The 22,679-nt window shown below is 39.4% G+C and overlaps 1 protein-coding gene across 2 annotated transcripts in view; it reads left to right on the top strand.

Annotated features, from left to right (window-relative positions):
- Rxfp1 (relaxin family peptide receptor 1) overlaps positions 1 to 22,679 on the top strand; it is a 98,091-nt gene that overhangs the window by 24,611 nt on the left and 50,801 nt on the right. For both annotated transcript variants that reach the window (XM_013160409.2, NM_001316773.1), the window contains 1 exon segment: positions 18,706 to 18,843. In XM_013160409.2, coding sequence (XP_013015863.2) covers positions 18,706 to 18,843 — 138 coding nt within the window.

Raw genomic sequence — 22,679 nt, 5'->3', positions numbered from 1 at the left:
TGGACTCTGCTTACTCAGTAGCTGTTGCACACCCCAGTGTGATGCTCAGAATGTCACCATCCAGGTGAGGTGGCACAGGCTGGTGCGCCAGATACTTGCAGCGGGAGGATCTTTGAGCCCTGGAGTTTTGGCTCCAGTGTACTATGCAGTTTGAGTGTGTGCCCCAGTGGTGCACTGCTCATACCTGTGACTATGTATAGCACTCCAACCTGGCCAGATGGTGAGACCTTGAATAGGACACAAACAAATCTCCAGACATTGCCGAGTGTCCCCCAGGACCCCAAATCATCCCCCTTTGCAAACTTCTGGTCTAATCTCACCTTGCCTCAAATAGCCAAAGAAAACAGATATTTCAAATTAATAAATTTCATCCTAATTGTATTTTGACACATTTGAATTATCATAAACTTTTTTCAATTATTCTTTATTATTAAAGCAATGCTAACATTTAAAAAAACAAATATAGGATTGGGGATGTGCCTGGGGCTACAGCATTGGCCTCACCTGCACAAGGGCCTGGGTCCAGACTTCAGCACCTGCACTGAAATGATGCAAATTTTCCCAGAGATGCCAGATGCCAAGTAAATCTCCCGCTTCACCTGCCATTATTGGCCTTCATCCCCAAATACAACCACTGCTAGCAGCTTAGCTTCCAAGAAGTGCTTGTTGCCACCCTTGTTTTTGTTCTGAAAGGTTTACAAGAGTTGACTGGAATTCAGGTCATATCAAGTTTCTCCTGCAAAATGACAGCCAGGCATAGTTTAGTCACCTAACGTAGAGAAATGGGAACATTTCCTCAAAATCCCATTGTAAAATGTTTCTGTGTACTCGTTCTCTGCTTTGTCTTCAAATTACATCCTTTAATTTGTACAAATAAGATCAAAACTCATAGACCATATGCTTTCTGTAACTTAATCACAGATCTTTAACGTCTTAGGGTATCAGTAGGTGTGGATTTACTTCAGTTTTGAAATTGCTGAGTTGAATATACGTATGCATATGAATGTATAGTTCTGTAATTGTACCATGTAATTTATCACCAATCAGTTTGTTCCCCTTTTTTAAAATTTTAAAATGATAAAAGAATAAAAACAATGATACAGAATTTCATTTAAAAAAAGAACAGAAAATTAACAATGGCTAATATATAGGGTATGGTTATCTTCAAAGTGTGTGTGAAGATTATAAGATAAAGGCATGAAAAATGATCAAACAATCAAATAATGAAAACACAAACTAGTGGTATAGTTGTCTATCTTGTACGTATGCATATATGTATTATATATGTGTATATATATATATGTGTATGCATATGTTTATGTATATATTTATGATCTTTTCCCTTCTTTCTTTTCTCCTTTCCTTTATTCCAGTTGTTCTCTCCTTTTGAGCAGTTTCTTTCTCTTTCATTTTCATAATATTGATTGCACATTTTAGATCATACTCTTTCAGTTTTTTAAACTACAGAGACAATACGATATTTATACATGCAAGTTTTTTTTTGTTTTTTGTTTGTTTGTTTGTTTGTTTTGTTTTTTGTCTTTTTCCTTTTTATCGGTACCAGGGATCGAACTCACGACTGCCTGCTTGCAAGGCAGGTGCTTATGCCGCTGAGCTAAATCTCCAGCCCCATACATGCAAGTTTGATTTATTTCACTTATGAGTTTGATTTCAAGTTACTTCTATTTACCTATAAAAATCTCAAGTTTATCTTCTCTATAGCTAAGTAGTACTCCATTGTATAAAAATACATTTCTTTTTTATGCATTCCGGGTTAATCCTTCTCCTCCTTAATAGTTACATTTTTTTTTATTTTCTTAGATATTGAAAACACTTATTATAGTCACCCTTAAACATGTAAATTGTCTTTAAATATGAATGGGCTCAATACAGGTAAAGATTATCTCTGTTTTTTTGTTGTTGTTGTTGTTGTTGTTTTCTCTATGTTTTTTATTTTAGTTCCCAGCAAGTGTATCAGCAAACCTACTTATGCAATTTTCACAGTGTGGGCAAATGGATAAGAAAATAGGAGTATTGATATTTCCATTGATTGTAAAGAGAATTTTAAAGGCAGGAAAATACCATAGAATTTAATGAAACAGTATTTTTGTTTCTCACAAAATCTTAGCTTGACCTCTTTCTCTGGCTGTTTTTTTTTTTTTTAATTGCCTATGAATTTTCTCAGCAGACATTTTATGTTTTTAGTATTTCTAACTTTCTCAGATATTCTCTACACCGTTGGCTTTATTTTTACAGCATTACACATCACTCTCTCAGAAGCACATTTTTTGTCCTGACAGGTCTTTTTGTGAAGTCTGGGTAAAACCTTTTATGATCCTATAACTATTTTGTTGTTTACGTCTCCTGCACTAGCTCCATGTGGACTCACCAAGGTCTGCCACCAGCTTCAACCGTAGGCAGGTCCCCATGGACCATGCTTGCAGAGACCTCAAAGTGTCTGGATGGCGGAACTCAGGGACACAATTCCCTAGGTGTCTCTAAGTGAATATGATGTCTTAGGCTCTCTTCTCAAAGCAAAATCTTTCAAAGGAGTTTAGTACTTTTAACATCAGAGGTTGTGATTGGTTGGGTTTTGTCAATTTTGAAATGTTATTAAGGCATATTTTTAGTCTTCATGTAAAGTAACTTGGCTTTTTTAAATGTCACTAATATTTTTAGCAAATACTTTCTCTTTGATCCTAACTTTATAGGATTTTTTTCTGTTTTACTGTACTATTTTTACATCTTTTGTCTATGCTTTTTATTCTAAGAACATTATAAATCCTGTAGAAAGCATTAGTACCCATGCCATGGGCTGAACATTGCGCTACATTAAAACTTTCTTGGCCAGATTAATTAGTCCACCAACTTTAAATTTAGTAGCCCAAAAAGTCTTTGAATATGGACAAATGAAAAACATTTTTTGCTAGAATTTAACAAGTAGGATATCTCATCCAATTTTTAATAGATCTCTTAACTATGGCCAACTCTGCTTGCATGATTTTTATAACTTGACTTTATATGAATGTATGTTTACAGTTCTAAGGTTTCTCTGACTTGGTGATAAAATTCACTTATCTGTTTAATTTCATTATTAAGCTTATGGTAATTCACTATGTCAATATGACAGACAGAAGTATTTGAATATTTTTTTAGAAGGGTATTGGCTGCCAGACAAACCAACATTCACCCCACATCCCAAAATTTCTTTTTACTTCCCATACATTTCCTGGGGCCTCCCGCTAGCCTCCATGCCAGGGAAAGATCTACAGCTCAGCTTTATTCCCCCATGATGCACTCATCCTGCAGAACATGCCAATCACACAGACTCGGCAGAAATGAGTCCCTGATTCATACCTAACAGTCAGCGTGGGGACTTCTGCTAGTGCATCCCTGTGAGCCCAGCAGTCTCCTACTTACTTATCTATTTGTCTTTGGAACAAATTGCCAACCTGGGAGGAAAAAATTCTTTGCAAAAACAGATATATTTAAGTACCTTGATTATCAGTTAGAAAATCTGAACTACCATCGCCTGAACAAAGATGATTTTTTTTTTCATCTAAGGAGGAATCTGAGCAGCCCTATGGATTTCAGGGCTGCAATTTCTCAGCTATCCTAGAAGTGTTTTGTTTTGCCACCATGCTTATTACCTCATAACTGCAAGACTGGTGCTCCCTATATCACATCACGTTCAAAGCACAAAGAGGGTAGAAGATCTGATCATAGGGCCATCTATTTCTTGTTTCAAGAAAGCTCACCCATACGATATCTCAGCCAGCCTCACTGGCCAGAAATGTATCTCAGCTACCTAGAAGCAAAAGAGCTAGGAAAGCAGGTATTTTGCTTTCTAAGCTCTCTAAGGGAAAGGCAATGGAAAAGAAAGACTTTGGAGAATTGCTATTTATTTAAACAGCAAATGAAGATGTCTTTCATGCTTGGTTTTACTATTAACATGAGCTTATTATAGTAAAAAAATTCAAAAGCCATTTGGTGGATTGAAAACTGGTGGTCAGCTTCACATCAGCTGAACTGAATCAGCATGGTGCTGCATGTAGATGGCCCAGTTGAGTGCTGCTGCCAGCACCAAAGGAGACCTGGAGAGGATAAATAGTGTTGTGGGTTCTCCTAAGCACTGTTTTTTGGAGCTGTTGGTTCTTCTGTTGCTGATGGCTCTCCTAGAGGAGCTTGTCATGAAGGTTTTGCTGATGTAAACTTTGCTATTATCACCAGAGGACCTCAAGACTTTGTGTCTGAGAGTGGCTGTGGTTCACTTTTGGAGAGCTCTGGTCCTTACTTTGAGCATCGCTTCCTGGCTCCAGAGGAGAAGATGTGTGCTGTTCAGTCTCCAAAAGAAGCTTGCTGTGCTGGCTTCCTGATGTGAATTGGCTATTCTCAAGGAGCTCAGGACTTCATTATGGCTGAGGCTGACTGTGATACTTTTCAGGGGAGCCCTGGTACTTACTTTGAGCGTCACTTCTTGGCTCCATTGCAGAACCTGCAGCCTGCTGGCACAGATCCTTCACCCCACTGGCACAGACTTTCTGACTTCCCCTGCTGACTTTGGGCCTTCCCAGTGCAGATCCATGAAATAGATTTGCATGAGTTATCATTGTGGGTTCTAGGCCTTCACGTGAATTAGTGGGGAGCATTGTCATGGGCTCTAGGTCTTCAGTGGAACTCATGCAGAACATTGCTGTGGTATCTAGGCTCTCAGTTGGATTCTCTAGGTCTTTAGTGTGTGGACAGATTTCTTACATTTTCTGTGTATTTGACTCCTTGGGTGACTATTATAAATAATATTATAAATTACTTGTCCTATATTATCTTATTCTCCTTGCAAACCCCTGACTATAATACCAAGTTTCCCTTAAGCCTTTAATTTCAGCTTACAAATTTCATTATCCTACTTATAAATATTATAAAATAAAAACAGACACCTTATTTATTACTTTATAAACATTTAACTCAAGTTGAGCAAACTGAACTTGTAATAATCCGTCCCATTCAACACTGAGGTAGTCAAGTATCCTGAGCTATTTTTAAAAACATCTTAATGCAAGATTAATTTTACTTTAAATATTTTAAATGCTTTCTTAAAATCTCTAGGAAACCAAATGAAATGTATTCTCTCAAATATTTTAATGCTGCTTATAAATGTGATCAAATGTCCTATAACATAAATTGTAAGTTAAAACCAAATTGCCTATTTTTATTTGAAGTTAGCAGGCTAACTTGTAATTTTTGATTACCCAATTCTATTAAGCATTAAAAATACCCTAAACTTCCAATAAGCACAGAGTATGCCTACATTCAAATTCAGCATTATACTATACATTTTATTAATTGTATCATCTCTATATTTAATTCTAAATTTTTTCATGGTTGAAAATACATAGTACCATTAAAGGAAGAATTTTACCATACCAGATGAACAGAGAATAAAGAAGCTGAAGGTCATTTTTCAGTCAACAAGTTTCTTACCAGGACATACTACTGCACCTCAACTTTATATATCTGCAACAGCTCTACCTGAAGTTTTACATTAAGGAACCCCATGTGCACACACCTCAGTGGTGGTTTTGAGAGTCTGTGTCCCCCACAGTCAAGTTAAACCTGTCAGGAAAAATTTCTTTGCTCTCAAATTCTGTACACAGGGCTACAAATTAAACTAAATATTGATTAACAGGAGAAAACAATTCTATGTAGTAGCTAGCAAAAGAAGTAGCTCATTAATAAATAAAGTTAGCTGAGGATTTAGCTCAGTGGCATAAGCACCTGCCTTGTAAGCAAGTGGTTGTGAGTTCAATTCCCGGTACTGATAAAAAGAGAGAGGGAAAAAAAAGAAATTAAAAAGCAATTGAATGTTGAGTCTGTGGCGTGGCTATTGTTGGCAGCTTTGGGACTGGGGATTTAGCTCAGCGGCATAATCACCTGCCTTGCAAGCAGGCGGTTGTGAGTTCGATCCCTGGTACCAGAAAAAACAAAAAGAAAAAAAAGGAATAAATACAAAGCAACATATATCTGATGCCAAAGTTTTTTGGCCTAGGTGTGTGGCTCAGTGGCACAGTTCCTGCCTGGGGAGTACAAGGTTGTGAATTCAATATCCAGTACCAAAAAATTTAAAAATAAATAAATAAATAAAGTTAGAGGCTAACATACCTAGCTTGGTATGGAGGGAACTTCTGTAGGAAGAACAAGTTAGGCTCCCTTGGGAAAAACAAAGAGGCACTTTTGGAGAATAAATAAATGAAAGGCAAGAAAGTCTGTGACATTTACCCATGCAGATGTAAATGTTCTGTCTGTCCTTTGGGGTCATGAATTTCCCCTATGGAGGGAAGGAGTTTACAGTAGGTTCACTCACGTTCCCCTTTCTGGGCATAGACTTGCCAAAAAGAAAAGGAAGTTTATTCTAGCTCCATTTCCCTGAAATTTCTTCTTTTAGTCAGGTGAATGAAGGTCTGAGATGGTTTATTTCTGCATCCATTGATTTAAAATGTCTTTAGCTTAAAATATCAACTCTGGAATTCCAAGTGAGTCCTCACACCTGTGAAGGCATAATTTAAAAAGAATTAGGAGAAGGAGGAAGAGGAGATAAAATCATTACTCATATGAATATAAAATCAAAGCATATCAAATAGTTTAGCTCAGTTATTAAGGATGACAGAGAAAGCAACACAACTCATTAGAAGGAGAATTCAAAACATACATGCATATGTAGTCCAACAGATGAAATATAGCTCTAATAAGTGCAAAAATGATTCCTATCTTCAGGGAAATAATCAATGCATCTCACTCTTCATTTCTATCACAGAAAATCTGTATTTCTATAGACAATAATAATTTGGATAACTGTAAGTCTGCTAAAACTTAAGAGTTGCAAAAATAGCTCAAAGAAGATTTTAGATACAAATGACATGGCACAGTGATCATTGTCTTTTCTTTTCTGCTTACTTTCACATTTTCCCATCAGATATCATTCACCAGAGACAAAACCAGACAACACTCAGGAACAGCTGCATAGCTGGGTTACTTGCTGTTCAATGAACCATTGCTTCTGCAACTTTTTGGGAACTTTTGCAGAGGGTTTCAATACCACTTCTACTTGTTAGTGCCATTGTACCATGGCTTACTGTAGACTTGAGGACATGGATCAGGGCTGAAGGGCCAATCAGGGGAAGAAAGATGCCATGGTTAGAAAGTTGCCCATGTGGGCAGTCAAAACTGAGTGGGGTAAGAACTTCCATGCAGGACAGAGGAGTTGTCAAGAGAATCACTATGGTAAAGACAGCAGAATGCAGTCAGCAAAAGCAGCAAAGTAAAGGTATAAAACTAGACTGAAACAAAGGATTGGGAAGAAATTTGAGATGAATTCCTACTTTTCAGTATCTTAAAGATGTATCAAAAAATCAATATAGATATGAATGTATATGTGTAAATTCATACCTATAGATATGCAGATATGAGTAACTATCCTGTGTTGCCAAAAATAAGACTATCTGGTAAATGAATTCTAACATCATTTTAGAAGAGACATCAAGACACAGGAAGGCTCGTTTTCAGGTGATGTCTCTTCTAAATTATTGCCAAAGCTTGCTTTCCAGGTAAGTCTTATTTTTGTGGAAATGCAGCATAAATAACTCCTATTCTGTGCACTGAAAATCCAAGTAGCAGTATCACTGGTCACACCTGAAATCCACATCTTGGCTTTTAAATATCATTGTACTTTTAACTAGGGATACAGGGAAAAATACAAATAGTTCTCAAACACCTTATAATGCAGAAAACAAGAAATTTTTCAAAAGATGATGGGCAAATTTCAAGGGGACACCAAAGTCAGGTTGCAGGAGTTCCCGCTGGCTAAATGTGGAAAAATATGGGAATCAGAAATAATAATAATAATAATAATAATAATAATAATAAATAGATTGTGATCCACAGAGGCGAATAGGAAACTGTGAGTGCATCTTCTAGAAATAAATTGAAATGATGATAAGAAAAGGCATTTTTGCATAATTCCTCTAGCTATGACTTGAATCTAGATATCCCACCAAAACCTCATAAACTCCTAGGTGGGGCTTTTTGACTGGCTGGATCTCAGGTATGTGATACTGGGTGTGGTACTGAATCAGTTCACTGATTGGAATTAGCATACTTCTGGCTGGCACCAGCCAAAAAAGGCAGGTAGCCTGGATGGGAGAAAAGGGAAAGGCAGCCTGCTGCTGCTTGGCTGCCTTACTGCCTGCCATGCCATGTACTGTTTCTCCTCTGTGATGCCTCCCTGCCATGCTGCCATACTGCTCTGGTTTGGAATCTACTGAATGTAGACTGAAGCATGTACCAACTGTCAGCTGAAATAAACCATGCCTCCTTTAATTGTGGGTATTGAGAATCTTGTCCCAGCAACAAAAAAAGTAACTAAGATACTTCTACAAATTTTGATTATTTATCAAAGTGTATGAAAGGTATCTTTGTAACTGAGAAGTTAGGGGAAGTAATTTAGTTAAGTGACTAAAATGATCAACAGGAATGGAACAAATCAAAATGTTTCCCAATTTGATAGACAAATGGATATCACCTCTGTGATTTTCTTGTCTAAAATAACTAATCTTACTCTATCGTAATGTTAAGTGCAACAAACTAGACATGAGAGGTTAAATATCACATGATTTTTCTACATGAGAACCTAAAAGTATAAATAAAGAGCAAAATAAACCACAGATGACAATAAATAAGGAGGTAGACTTTGCAGACATGGGAAAGGGATCTCAGCATGGGAGAAGATGGAGAGTGGGGATTGAGGAGAGGAAATAGGATCAAGATGCAATATGTATATGTACCAATTCTCCACAGTAAGTACATTTATTATATATCACAACCATATGCCAATAAAAACATTTTTAATTTTAAATATAAAATTTCAAAAAATCCTCAAAATAAAAAAATAATAAAAAATAAATCATCAGCTGAGTATGGCCTATAATCCCAGCACCAGAAGGCTGAGGCAGGAGGATTACTATGAGTCTGAAGCAAGTCTGGGATGCCAGGATGAATTACATAGTAAGATCCTATCTTAAAAGCAAACAAATTTAAAAATAAAGCATCAATTCAAAGTCAGGAACATTCTGTTAAGTAATTCACCAATCTTAAAAATGGTCAAAGGTGAAATTAAACACTTGTGACAATCAGTCACAAGGGGTGATTCCAAACTAGATACTATTACCATAAGATCATTTGGGGGCATCATGTCAATTAGAGTGAGTGCTGAGGACTAAAGTGTCATCATGAATCAATGCTAACTTTCTAATCTTAATGACTGTGGAAGCACATCTATGCATATAGGACATATGTGCCATAGCACTTATAGGGGATGATAGAGCATCAGGTCTGCAACTTAATTTCAAATAGTTCAGAGAGATTAAAAAGCTTTTGTATTATACTTGCAGAATCTATCAGTTATAAGTCATATCAAAATGTACAAATTATTTTTAAAATGTCATTAAAATTTAAATACTAGAGTCACTGACACATAATGTTATAAAAATATTGGACTAATTTCATGATACAATGATTGAAAGCTGTGTCTTCCATTAGATAAAAATTTAAAAGATAGGACATAGGCCAAAGGTGTAACCCAGAGGAAATCTACTGTTTAGCGTGCTAGAGACTCTGGGTTCAATCCCACACACCACCAGTGACACAATGATCATAAGGGAAGGCAAAGTACAGTATTCATAAAAGTAAGGTGCTTGGAGAACTTTCAAACTAGCAGCATGATAATAGAGATTACCGTGTCATTAAGACTTCTTAATGCAGTGTCTGTGGCTGACCACTAATGAAAGAATATTTTCAAAAAATGTTTATTATTAAAATTTGTTCTTAAAAAACTAGTAGACATGAAAAGTCATTCTCAACAAGGATCAATTTTGCATACTCATTTGAGATTTCTAAAGTATATGATGTGCGAGATACAATCCTTGGTTTTTGCTTTGTTTTGATCAAAATAATTGGGGATGTTATGAATTTTAGAGTAATTTTATAAGTGCAATACTATTTACAACATTGATCACTGCATAGGTTGGACTATTCTCTTCATCAAATTTTATGCTCTTAAATAACCATAAAAAGGAAAAGCCAGGCATAAATGGATTGATATCTTATTATGATGTTAATTGTACTCTTATTAAAAGATCCCTTTGTAGATTACAAAGGAAACTGTCACTTTTTATTCTTTTCATGCTTTGATTATAGATCACATATATATATATTTACATAATAACCTTTAATAATAACATTTCAAACTGTTTTTTTTTCATGAGTGTGAATATTGTAGAAATTTCCAAAGATTTTCAAATTAGCTAAAGATAATAAACACATAGTTGCAATTGGAGTCTACAGTAATCTTTGAAATGACTTAAACCTGATATTTAAAACTGGTATCATTGACTTACGTCCATACAGAAACCTGTAGAAGGCTGTTTTCCTAATCACCAAAACTTGGAAACAACTAAGCTATGCCTTTCGGCAGGTGAATGCCAAGTGAGGAGAGCCGATCCAAAAAGCCTACATACTATGCAATTTCAATTACACAGCATTCTGGCAAAAGCAAAATTATGCAAATAGTAAAAGTTCACTTGAGTTGAGGTGTGAAGGGAGGAAAGGTTAAATAGACAAGACACAGAGGATTTTCAGGGTAGTGGTACTATTCTGGATGATACTAGAGAAGCAGAAAAAAGGATACCTTCCTGCCCATATTAAGGATCTTGGCCAACATTCCCATAACGATAACAGAAGAGTTAACAAGAGAAAGGTATCACAGGTCTATTAGATTCTATTTTTTATTACACAATGTGAAAATCTTCAGCCTAAAGACACAAACATGCAGGACACTGCACATTTTTATGCTGAAATTTGATGAAGTGGGGCAGCAATATGGAATATGACTAGGCAACAGGTGTGACCAAGTAGGAAAGGCAGGGATGGGGGCACCCAGACCTGTGTACCCAATAGTTTCCTAGCCTCTCAATTGTAGCATTTCTTTCTCTGGAGTAGAAGACCAGACCTTCCCTGGAACAAGAGTCTCAATTTCTTCATGGGCAAGTGTTCCACAGAAATGTGAGGGGAAATTAAAGCAATGATCTGAGGGTTTGCAGCTGGCTTGGGGAAGCTCATTTTCAGTTTGTATTACCTACCTTGGGGAAGAGAAATTCAAATTTCTTTGGGTTTGCTTTGGTGAGGGCAAGGGTGCAAGACAGAAGGACAGAATTCAGGCAGCTACTTTGCTTCTGAGGCCTTCATTTTGAAGTATCATTTTCAAAGCTCTGACAAGACAGCATTGGTAGATAAATGTTATTAAACACTCATCAAAATCTCCGGAAGGTACAATGCCAAGAATGAACCGTAATGTCAACCACAGATGTTGTAGTCAGGGTTTGCATGGTAAATAATTTAATAAAGGACACAAAATTTATGATATTATTTTATGATAATTACCAGAATCAAATGCAAAAATAATAAAGAAAATCTGACCACACACTAAAGAGCCAAAAAATCCAGCTGAGGGCTTGGATCCCATGGCAATGTCTTTCTTGAGTCCATCTGAAGACCTAGAGTCCATGACAATGCTCCCAATGTGGCCAACTGGAAGCCTAAAGCACATGTCTCATGCAAGTCTGTTCCATGGATCTGCACTGGGAAGGCCCAAATATTAGCACTGGGAGCTAGAAAGCATGTACTAGAGGGATGAAGGGTCTGTGCCAGCAGGCTGAAGGATCTTCACTGGAGCCAGAAAGCAACACCCAAAGTAAAAACCAGCACTCCCCTGAAAAGTACCACAGCCATCCTCAACAACGAGAACCCGAGCTCCTCCAATGATGAGAAGAGCTGATCTCACATCAGGAAAACCAGTGTGACAAGCTTCTCCCAGAGATTGAACAGCACACCAACTTCCCCTCAGGAGCCAAGAAGTGATGCTCAAAGTAAGGACCAGAGTGCTCCCAAAGTGAGCCACAGCTATTCTCAGTGACAGCAAGGTCCCAAGCTCCTCTGACAATAAGAATAGCAAGCCCATATCAGGAAAGGAGCTTGACAAGCTCCTCCAGGAGAACCTCTCCTCCAGGAAAACTGCAACAGGAGAACCAACAACATACTCCTTCCTTTCCAGTTCTCCTTTTTATGCTGCTGGCAAAGATCCTCAGGTAGGCCCTACACACCCAGCATCAGGCTGATTCAGTTCAGCTGGGTGTTACAAGTTGACCTCCAGTTGCCAGTCCACCATGACAGAGGGCACTAAATGTCCATGTGGGTTCAGAGTAAACCACGGGTCACTCTGGATGGTCTGCGGGGGGTGGGGGAAGCTCTGTGAGTAAACAGCAGGGAGGATGTGGATATGTCTATACCTTCCACTCTATTTTGCTGTAATCCTAAAACAGCTCTTAAAACAAAGTCCATTTTTAAAATGGCATTGTTACCCTTCAAAGTCAAAATAATACAATCATGTCACATGTAATCAGGTATGTGTTCCATTGTATTCTTACTTTAGTAGCTTCAAGATAGTGTGCTTCTTGTCTGTGTATTTAGGGGACAGTTTTCTCTCCTCATGTTAGTTACTTTGATTTTTTGTTTCACTTTCAGCAACCCTAACCAAACACACACATATAATGGTAGGGATTTTGTTTACCATACATTTCTATTCACGGAAGAGGTAAGACTAAAGAGCACTCAAGGAACCAGCTGTATCAGTCAGGGTTTACTAGAGAAACAGAGACAACACAAGATGTACAAATGTGTAAGAAATTATAAGATTGGCTTACAGTGGTCAGCCACAAAGTTGGATGAGGAAGTATGCAGAGGGTTTCGGCACACTGGAAGCTGAAAGGTCCAGCCAAGGTCTGGAGCTCGCTGCAGTGTTCCATGCAAGTTCGCATCAGGAGGCCTATGGATCTGTGACAGAAAGCTAAAGAATCCAATAGGAGGGTGGGGAGCAAAAACTAAGTTGGACAATACAATAGACACAAGCTGAAGTGGAAGCAAGAACCGGGATAAACAGTATGAAAAGGCAAAAAAAAAAAAAAAAGAAAAAAAAGAAAAGAAAAGAGGGGGCAGTAATACATTGAGGTATGATGCAATCCTGTAAGTGGTGGCCTTATGCTTCAGCTGTGCATGGACTGGTCAGTGCTGGAGTGACCAGAGCAAGACTTTGTGAATCCAGGTAAATTCTCCAGCAGTCAACTGGATGGGCTCTTTTAACTGGAATGATGAATCTCAGGCTGGTTTCTGAAGCTTTAAGAGCACTAGAGGTAATTAACATGCACTTGAGTTTTATGTGTATGTAAGACTCTGCAGGTATAGTTGATCTTTTAGCTACACTTTTATGGAGCTAGTTATAAGCTGTTTCTGAAGGGCTGTGCTTCAGTTTTTCAGATTTATTTAGGGAATGGGGCATGTACACTGTATGCTGTTCTGCCACTTTCAAGTTATCTCTGCTACAAATTCAGGCCCATTGTTGCTGCAAATTATCAAGGGTAGGCTATATCTAGAGATGATTTTTCACAGCAGGACCTTATAAACTTTTGTTGTTCTCACCATTAGGCTAGGGAATGCTGTGAACCAGCCTGAGTAGGTGCACATGAGAAACAATTGATAGTCCCTATGAGGCTTTACTGTAGTGAAATCAATCATTATATTGGGTGGAGGTCGGGTTCAGTGACACAGACACTGAAACCTGAGCTGGCTGCAGGAGTACAGGTGCCCGTGCTGTGGCTTGAGCTTGCAGAACAAGCTCAAGTGGGGGCATGTCTGGCTCTGATTAAGATGGATCTTCTGGGAGTACTGGTAAAGTCCTTCTGGCTGGAGTATATGTTTCAGTCAATTGGCTCCATGGAGGGGCTTAGGTCTCTAGCATCCTTGTGGCAGGTTTCCAAGTGCAGCAGGAAGCAGTAGTAGGAGAGTTTTGGTCAAAATAATTTTGTACAAGGTGACCACAGCATATCTGTTGGACTCCATTGCTAACAGAGCTACTTCCATCCATAAAAAACAGTGTACTCAATGTCTGTCATGGAGTTTATTTCTAAGTCTGGTCAGCTCAAGAACAGTTTATCAATCAGTGCCAGACAGTCATGGTTTTGTGGCACTGAGTGGTTCACAGTTATTCAGCAGGTCCAGTGCAGCATGTGACATCTAGACAGTTAGGTCTCAGTCTAAGGTGAGTTTGTCAGGTTTTTGATCAGAAAGACAGTGGGTATTACAGCACGGAGGCAAGGAGAGGAGGTAGACTTTAGCAACTGAATCAAATATTTGCAAAGGAAGGTCACTGGACACTCCTAGTGATTGACAGTCTGATTAAGCCTGACTGTTTTTATGAACTCAAGGATCCATATTTTATAGAAGCCTGCAGCCCTAAGAAATTTGTGGAATTCCTTTCTTGTAACCAGTTTCTGCCAGATATTGCAGCAGAGCTTTTGTGCCTTTATAGCAGGCAGCTTAGGTGTCATTAATCAGAAGCGCATTGATATTTTGTGCTCCTAGCACAACTAGTGATATCAGCTGTGAGGGCTTCTTCAAAGGGGGTAAACAAATTTTTGAACCTCTGGGAGTTTGAGTCCAGGTTAGCTAACCTTGGAATTCAGAATTGGGATCTTTTCATCTAAAGGTGAAGAGGGGATGACTGACAGGAGCCAACCAAAAGCAGAAAAAGGCATTCTTAGGTCCAGGCAGGTACATCAGCAGGCTGTGGGTGGCAGAAGACTGACATGATATATATGGAGGACAATCACAGTGGCATGGGGAGCTCAGACATCTTGAACTGGCTTTACAGGCAGGAGATGTACATTTTAGCAGTTTGACAGCCTCTAAACATTTTGATGTAACAGTCTATCAGAATTCCAAACTGCTTTAGGTAACTGAGATGTGCCTGGGTTCCTGTTTGCTTCCTGTGACATAGAATACTGTCTGACAGCCACAGGGGTCATGAAATGGTTAGTGGAGAGTTCCACACATGAGTCTTCAGTCCATGCCTCTGGGAAGAGTTTCTGGAATTTTAGGATTGTCTCAGACTGAAGCATGTGTCATCTTCCTCTCAGGGAAAGTGCAGGATTAAAAGAGCAGGAGGTTAACAGGCTTGGTGACAGGAATTTATGTTTGGTGAGATGCCTTCCCTGGCTACACATCTGTGCCTAGCAAGGGTAAGAGGCAAGAGCCCCAGTTACCTCAGTAATGGTAACTTATTGACAGAGGAAACTTTTTAAGTCAGAGAATTGTGTTTCACTATCAGGAAATTCACAGGTTTGCCCCCTGATTTTTACAATGACAGGGGGTTCATGAGGGCCCAATTTGACAGAGCTGGGTATGTCCTATCCATCCAGGCCCACTAGGGTGAGCAGAAGTTCAAGTTTAGGTGGCCATGGATAATCAAGTATCTTTGTGCCTTGGAGATAGAGGGGGATTTAATTTTTATTTCCATAGCCCTTGTAACTCATAGCCAAAGGGCATAGTCATCTTTCAGACTGGGTTTTCTTATAACATTAGGTAATTTTCTTTTATCAGATTTCTGGGTAACAATGTTTCAAGGGCTTTTTCTCTTCCCTCTTTGATGTCTTCAAGAAACACTTGGATGGTTCTCTGATTCTAGATGGGATGATCTTTGGGAAAGGTCATGGCAACTCATTCTGGGGTCCTCTGTGGCCAAATGCAGGCAATGGCTGGATGAAACCAGTTCAGTTGGCTGGAAGTAGACAAATTGGGAGCAGGGAGAGAGTGTGTGTGAAGCCATATGTGTTGCCAGCAACTGTGGCAGCTGGAAAGGGTACCAAGGCAAAATTCTCAGGAAAAATAGATCTCTTTTTTCTTCAGATGCAGGAAACAGTTTGATTTCATTTTAACTACATCAAAGTCCATGAGTTTGGATTAATTAATTACCATGTCTGGATCCCTATGTGTGAGTAGTGTACCCATGAAAGATGGTGCAACAGACAAAGGATGGGTGCTCCTTAGAGAAAGACCATTCAGATGGCTGCTTGGCCACACCCCTTTGGGGATTTAGTGAAGGAAGGTGTGATGCCTCTATTATGCCATATGTTAATTGCCATGGAACCACAGGTAAGTGTCTAGTCAGCTACCACGATCAGAACTTTCAAGTCTTGGTGTACAGATAGAGTAGCCAGTATGTCTTATGCTGTTCATTACACTCACCCATTCATTCAACAGGCACTCAGGGGTTAAACCTTACAACCCCCTTTCCTGAAGGGTGATCCTCACTAAGAAAGTTGATCTGATTCTTCTTCTGCTCAAGCTGCACAAGACTGACAGACAGAGTAACTTGGATATGCCTAGGGGGTCTTACTGGAATCAGGCAGGCGGGTAGACAGGTAGACAGGCAGACAGGCAGACACTGCATCCTCCTCCCTGTGGGGTGCAAAGTAAGCTGCTTGAATAGGGAACCAGGAACATTCCTGTAGACCTCTGAAGGGACTTCAGAAACTTCAAGGTCATACCTTCCTATCAAGACCTGGAGATGCATTTGATCCATCTGAAAGGGCCACAAGCAGTGACTAAATAGATCAGTACAGTTGGTCTTCCTGGTCGATGTACCAGATGCCATGGCAAGGAAAAAAGCCAAAAATATCACCCAGGATTTGGAGACAGATTTATTTTACATCAGTAGGCACTGATAGGATTCATTCCTGAAATATCAGGCCCTGATCTCTGGAGGTTTGGGGCTTATATGGGATAAACAAGCAGGAAGTACAGAAGCAGAGTAATTGACTGTCTTTGATTGGCTCTCACAATATGCACCATAGTGGCCAGCTATGCATTATCATTACCAGCCATTTCTAGGAGACAGTAATAACAGGAACTTTTAATAGGAACTGGGCAACTAACAGACTGGCTGGGGAGCATTTTCTTCATATAAATACATTTTTTATCAGTTCATCTGTTTATAGGCACATAAGCCACTTCCAAGATTTAGCTATAATTAATTGTACTGCTATAACCCTGGATTCATGTGTCACTATAACATGATTAATCTACCTGTTTAGGGAAGATTCCTAGAAGGGAGTAGCTAGTTCAAATAGAATTTCTAGTTTTAGGTTTTCTGAGGATTTTCCATACTGATTACCATAGTGGTTGTACTAGTTTATATTCCCACCATTGACATGAGTTCATTTTCCCCCATAGTCTCACAAGAATTTGCTAATTTTTGATTTCTTGAAGACAGTCATTCTTTCTAGGATAAGATGGTATCTCAGTAATACTTGAAATTGCATTTCTCTAATGGCCAGTGATGTTGAGAATTTTTCATATATTTATTAGACACTTCTGAAAAGTGACTACTTAAATTTGCACTCTTGCTCTCTCTCTCTCTGTCTCTCTCTGTCTCCCCCTTTCTGTCCTCCCCTCTCTGTCTTTTGTACCTGAGATGGAACTAACAACCTCATGCTTCTTTTAAGGTTTTAATATTCTTGAGGTCTTTATATATTCTAGATACTGTTCCTCTGGGGGATAGCTGGCAAAATATTTTTTCCATTTTGTAGGTTGATGCTTTACTCTGTCAGATGTTTTGTTTTGATTGGTTTAGTTTGGTTGGACTTGATTTTGCCATGCAGAGGCTTTATAATTTGGTATGATCCCACTTGTTGATTCTTGGTATTACTTTTGGGGCCACTGGGGTTCTGTTCAGAAGACTCTTGCCTATGCCCTATCTTCAAGAATTACACCTGTGTTATCTTCCAGTATTGTTTCCATTTTTCACATCTTTGCTCCATAATGATTTTAGTTTAGGACTATGTGTCTATGAGATCTATGTGTCTGTACTCAGTCTTCTGTTTGTGGATATCTCACTTTGCCAGCACCAGTTATACAGGGGCTACCTTTCCCACTATGTGTGTCCCTTGCATTTTAGGTGAAATCCAAACTCCTCTGCTCTGCCCACATATCCTTCTCCACCTCTTCAGGCCCAGGCCCTGGAGATGCAGCTCATCCCTGCTCACCATGCTCCATCTCTGTGACCTTCTCTAAGCCCCGCCCCAGCAGGGCTCCTTCACTATCACCTCAGCCACCACCATCTGCCCACCCAAGCCCCACCCCTCCTCCCTTAGCAACACTGCCAGCTTCCTTTCCTTCCCTCAAGTCTCAGCTTAGACGGTGTCATTCTGCAGCAGCACCCTGAGGACTACTTCATCTGACAAAGCCCCAGCACACTGTCTTCGCTTTCGCACCTCAGTTCCCTGAACTTGTCACTTGCTCCCTTGGTTCCCCTCCTCCTCCATAGCTGCAACCTGCACCAGAGCAGGACTGCAGTTCCCAGATGCCCCAACCTTCCCTGTTCCCACACACCCACAAGCATTCAAACCCAGCCTGGGCAACTTAGGGACTCAGTGAACCTCTGTCTCAAAATAAAAAATATGAAAAGAGTGTGTAGGCCCTGGGTTCATTTCCCAGTGTAGCACAAAGAAGAGATGGAGAGGATTTTCCTAAGAGCATGAATAAAAGCAAAGCAAGTCAAAGCCTGGCATTCTCTGGAATCATGGAAAGAGAAACCTAAGGAGGTGAGGATTTCAGGAAAGAGTCATCAGGAGCAGTAAGCAAGGTGAGGGTCGTAGCACCCAGGGTGGGTAGCCAGAGTGTTAGGGCTAGGGAAAGCCCTTCTGCCTCACCTTTGTGTGATCCTTCCTCATCAGCGTCCTGCTTCCCCTTCTCTCTCCCTCACAGTCTCCCATGGGCACACGCAGGAGGTCAAGTGTCCCCTGGGCTTCTTCCCCTGTGGGAATATCAGCAAGTGCCTGCCTCAGCAGCTGCACTGCAATGGAGCAGATGACTGCGGGAACCAGGCAGACGAGGAGAACTGTGGTGAGTACGATGCAGACACAGTGCTCACAGAGCCAGGGGTAGGAAGATGGCGACCTGCTGGCACTTCCCTCCCTGCCTGGAGACAGCAGTGCCCAAAGAGCAAAGTCAACCCAAGTGCAAAGCACAGGCTACCAAAGGAAAACTTACATTTAGTGTGTTTGCTTAAAATAGTCATCCCTAAAGAGAATGCATCCTCCTCTAGGTAACCAGGTCGATGCCAGGATTTCAGGAAAGCAGTGGTTGTGCCCATAGCAGGTGTTTAAACCTGACACACCTGTCAGGTGTGTGTGTGTTAGAGGCAGAAGACATAGAAATTCAGAACATAGCCCTGGAGCTAGATTTCCCAGGTTTGAACCTGAATATGCAATCATCCATTATGGAAATCATCCATTTCCTAAGCACTCTTGCCTCAGTTTCCTCAGTTTGTAAGAGTCTGATGTCTGTACCTACACTGTAGTAATTTAGGACAAGTAATTGTAAAAGAAGGTAAGAACTCTCCAGGCATCAGGCAGATAGGTAGCACTGCAGGTGGCTCCTCTTTCGTTTACTAACACTAGGGAAGAAAAGTGAGACCTCCTAAAAAAAAAGGAAGAAAACATACAATTGTAGCCTGCCTAGAATGCAAACAACCACCACATAAAACTTATAAAGCCAGCATGGAAGCTGCTAGCCAACAAGAATACCTGCAGAAATAGTACTCTGTTGGGATATTGTTCAAATTTCTGAAACTTCAAAACCACGAATCTATAAAGGAGCTTGAATTTCCCAGAGCTCCCTTGCTAGCAAAATAAGCCTTTGGTCAATAATGTAAAATAACAAGGTTAATCACTCCTAGGGAAATACACTAGTATGTGTGAAGACAAAGACCTGTATAGCACTTAGTATTCAAATAGCTGTATTGATCATGAGCACAGGAAAAATAGTATATTATCATCTGAAAAGACAAGGTACATAGTAGATAGTTGTCAGGCAGACACAAGCCAGGTGTTTAAGGAGCTCAAGGATATGTAATATAGGATGGCTTATAAAGCATCCCTAAGAGGCTCTGTTTCATTGCCTGCAGTGTTGCAAGCTTTTTAAGGTCTTACAATGAAAGTGTTAAACTTCTGTTAAGATAAAAATAAGACAAAAAATTTCAATAATAATAAGATAAAATAAGACACAAACCATTCTTGAAAATTCCCTAACTATAGGCCACCTATGCCAGACTTGAACCAAAAGGATTCTAAGTGGGTTATTTTCTTGTAAAGGCCTCTGGTAATAAAAAAGAAAAAAAAGTAGATATGAATCATCTTTAAATGTTAAGCAGGGCTGGGGATATAGCTCAGTGTCACAGTGCCTGCCTGGCAAGTACAAGGTCTTAAGTTTAATTCCCAGTACCAAAAATAAAAATAAAAAAAAAATAAAGCTAATAAGTTACACAGTAATCACTTTTAACCAAATGATCCACTGCTGTGTGGGATCCCCACTGTAATAATCATGTAAAGATTCAACAACTTTGTGACTTTTGCTTTATAAACCACCACACATTCTCAAGCTCCTTAACCACCTGGCTTATGTCTGTGATGTACCTTGTCTTATCAAATGATAATACACTTTTTTCCTGTGTTGATGATCAAGTCCAAAGTCTCACACATGCTGCACAAATGCTCTACCACTGAGCTACAACTCAGACTCCCAATTTTGTTCTTTACTGACTCAGTCTGATTATATTTTGGGCTCTTCTCAGTTTAGATTACTGTCTCTAGCTAGTGGCAGTAATTCAAGAGTAATCATGCTATCTAAACTGGTGAGCTAAAGCTACAATTACTTTTTGATTTAGAGGACTATAAACATTTCTTTAAAAAATAGTGTCTGCTGATATCACAGACTACTATGTCATCCTTTTTAAAAAGCTACAATAACACAACGCTCTGCACCCTGCTGTCCAGTTCTCTCTCGATGTGCTGGCTATTCAGAGTCCCGGAGGGACAGAAAGTGTCCCACCGATTGAAAAGGTTGCAGGTAGAAAAGAAGGGAGCTGATGCCTGCTCCAAATTCACCACCCAAAGCAGACTTTCCATGGAGAAATTTTAGGAACTCTAGCGTTAGTGCCAAGTTTCAAGAGACCAAGTAACAGAAACAAACCTCACAGTGACGATCCTTAAAAGTCTCAGTACTCTGCAATCACCAATTTAGAGGGAAGCAGAAAAACACTGGGACTCAGAGAGCAACGCAGGAATTGGGATTAGATTTTGGCAATGAGGAGAAACAGAATCAGCTCTTTTCTTTTCCGTAAAATAGACGTAATAAGCTTCCCTGTGTCCACGAGTTGTCAAGAGGACTCAGTAGATAATGTACTTAGGATGCTCAGCAGAAATCAGGTGAACATGCTAAATGTCGTGTACCCCAAATTCATACATAGAAATCTTCCCCGTGGTGGGTGTTGCTGGGTACTTGGAAACAGAAAAACTTTACCTCTGTTCAAAATCTCACCACAGCCTGTTGACACGCTGTGCCAGCCCATAGGCGGGAACTTTCCAGGAAGGATGACAAAATTTCATCACCATTGTTAGAATCCAGGTGATGAAACTTATAACACTGAGTTATTTCTGCTTGCCTCTTATCACTTTAATCTCCCTTTCCAGCTGTGGTTTTCATCTCTCCATTTTATACGGTCTGGATAACTTACACATCAAGGCTGTGCTCAATGCGCCTTAGTAGAAGTCAGAAAGTTCTCCCAGAGTACGTAGGCTACATGCACATTTGAACAAGCTGTGTCAGAGGTATCCGTAATTAGGTAAAGTACAATATGTTAACTTACATACACAAGAAAAACCAACAATTCAAAATGACTTTCACCTTGACCATTTACAAGTAGACTGTCAAATAAAATAGCTTTCTTAAATGGAAGGAGAAACTGTTTCCTTTGTCAAACCTTTTAAGGTAAAAATCACTCCAAAGACCTCTCATTTATTCTCTTAAACTATTTAAACATTGTCATCAATAATGATTATTAAAATCATGTTCTTCCTTGCAAGGAACTTAACAGAATAACTTTTATGAGCACTGTTCTTGTGCTGTGCTTACTGGATTCCATGTCTTAAGTAGATACATTCTTTCAGGTCCTTCTGCCATTCCTGCCTTGGGGACTGTCAACCATGGACTGAATTCCCCTAAACCATGAGTTATGTTAAACCTTTTGCCCTGTAAGTTGTAGATGTTCAGTAATGTGTCTCAGCAATTTGAAAGCTAATACAACCTCCCAATAGTGCCATCGGCTGGCAACCAAGCTTTGAGCCCCTGGATATTTGAGGGGAACACATCCAAATTACAGAAGCTTGTTTTGTTGTCTGTTGGGGAGGAAAGACCATGCCTGTTACTGCTGCTAATCATTATTTTGTACTTCCTCCATAAAAATCTCTTGTCTATAAAATTCCAATTCTGTAGGTCTACCCCTTGAATCATTTTTAAGCACTTTGGTAGAAAAAAATAAATAAGAAAATAAGATATTTTAATCTCTTTAAAAAAACAGTATATGAGAAATTTGACAAATTCCAAATTTAAAATGATAGGTAAAATGGTAAAAGTAGTTGCTAATATATTTAAGGCATCTAACAATTATATGGAGCTATTGTGACTAATTTATATATTTCACCTCTAATCCTCATGACAACCCTCGAAAAAGGCACTTTTTTATTTCTCTAAATGACAGGTGTACTGAAGCCCTCAACTACACATGGTGAAATTCAGTTCACATTTTCAGAGCGCTGTGAAGTCTTTATTCGTGTAAGTCTTAGACTTACTATGCTGGAAGTTTTCTTCTGTTCAAGTTTCTGCACTTCCAAGTGCTGACA

Source organism: Cavia porcellus, unplaced genomic scaffold (genome assembly GCF_034190915.1).
Source record: "Cavia porcellus strain 051 isolate PalLab524CR breed Dunkin Hartley unplaced genomic scaffold, mCavPor4.1 scaffold_14, whole genome shotgun sequence".
In the NCBI taxonomy this organism is placed as follows: domain Eukaryota; kingdom Metazoa; phylum Chordata; class Mammalia; order Rodentia; family Caviidae; genus Cavia; species Cavia porcellus.
This window is presented reverse-complemented; position numbering and strand designations above follow the sequence as displayed.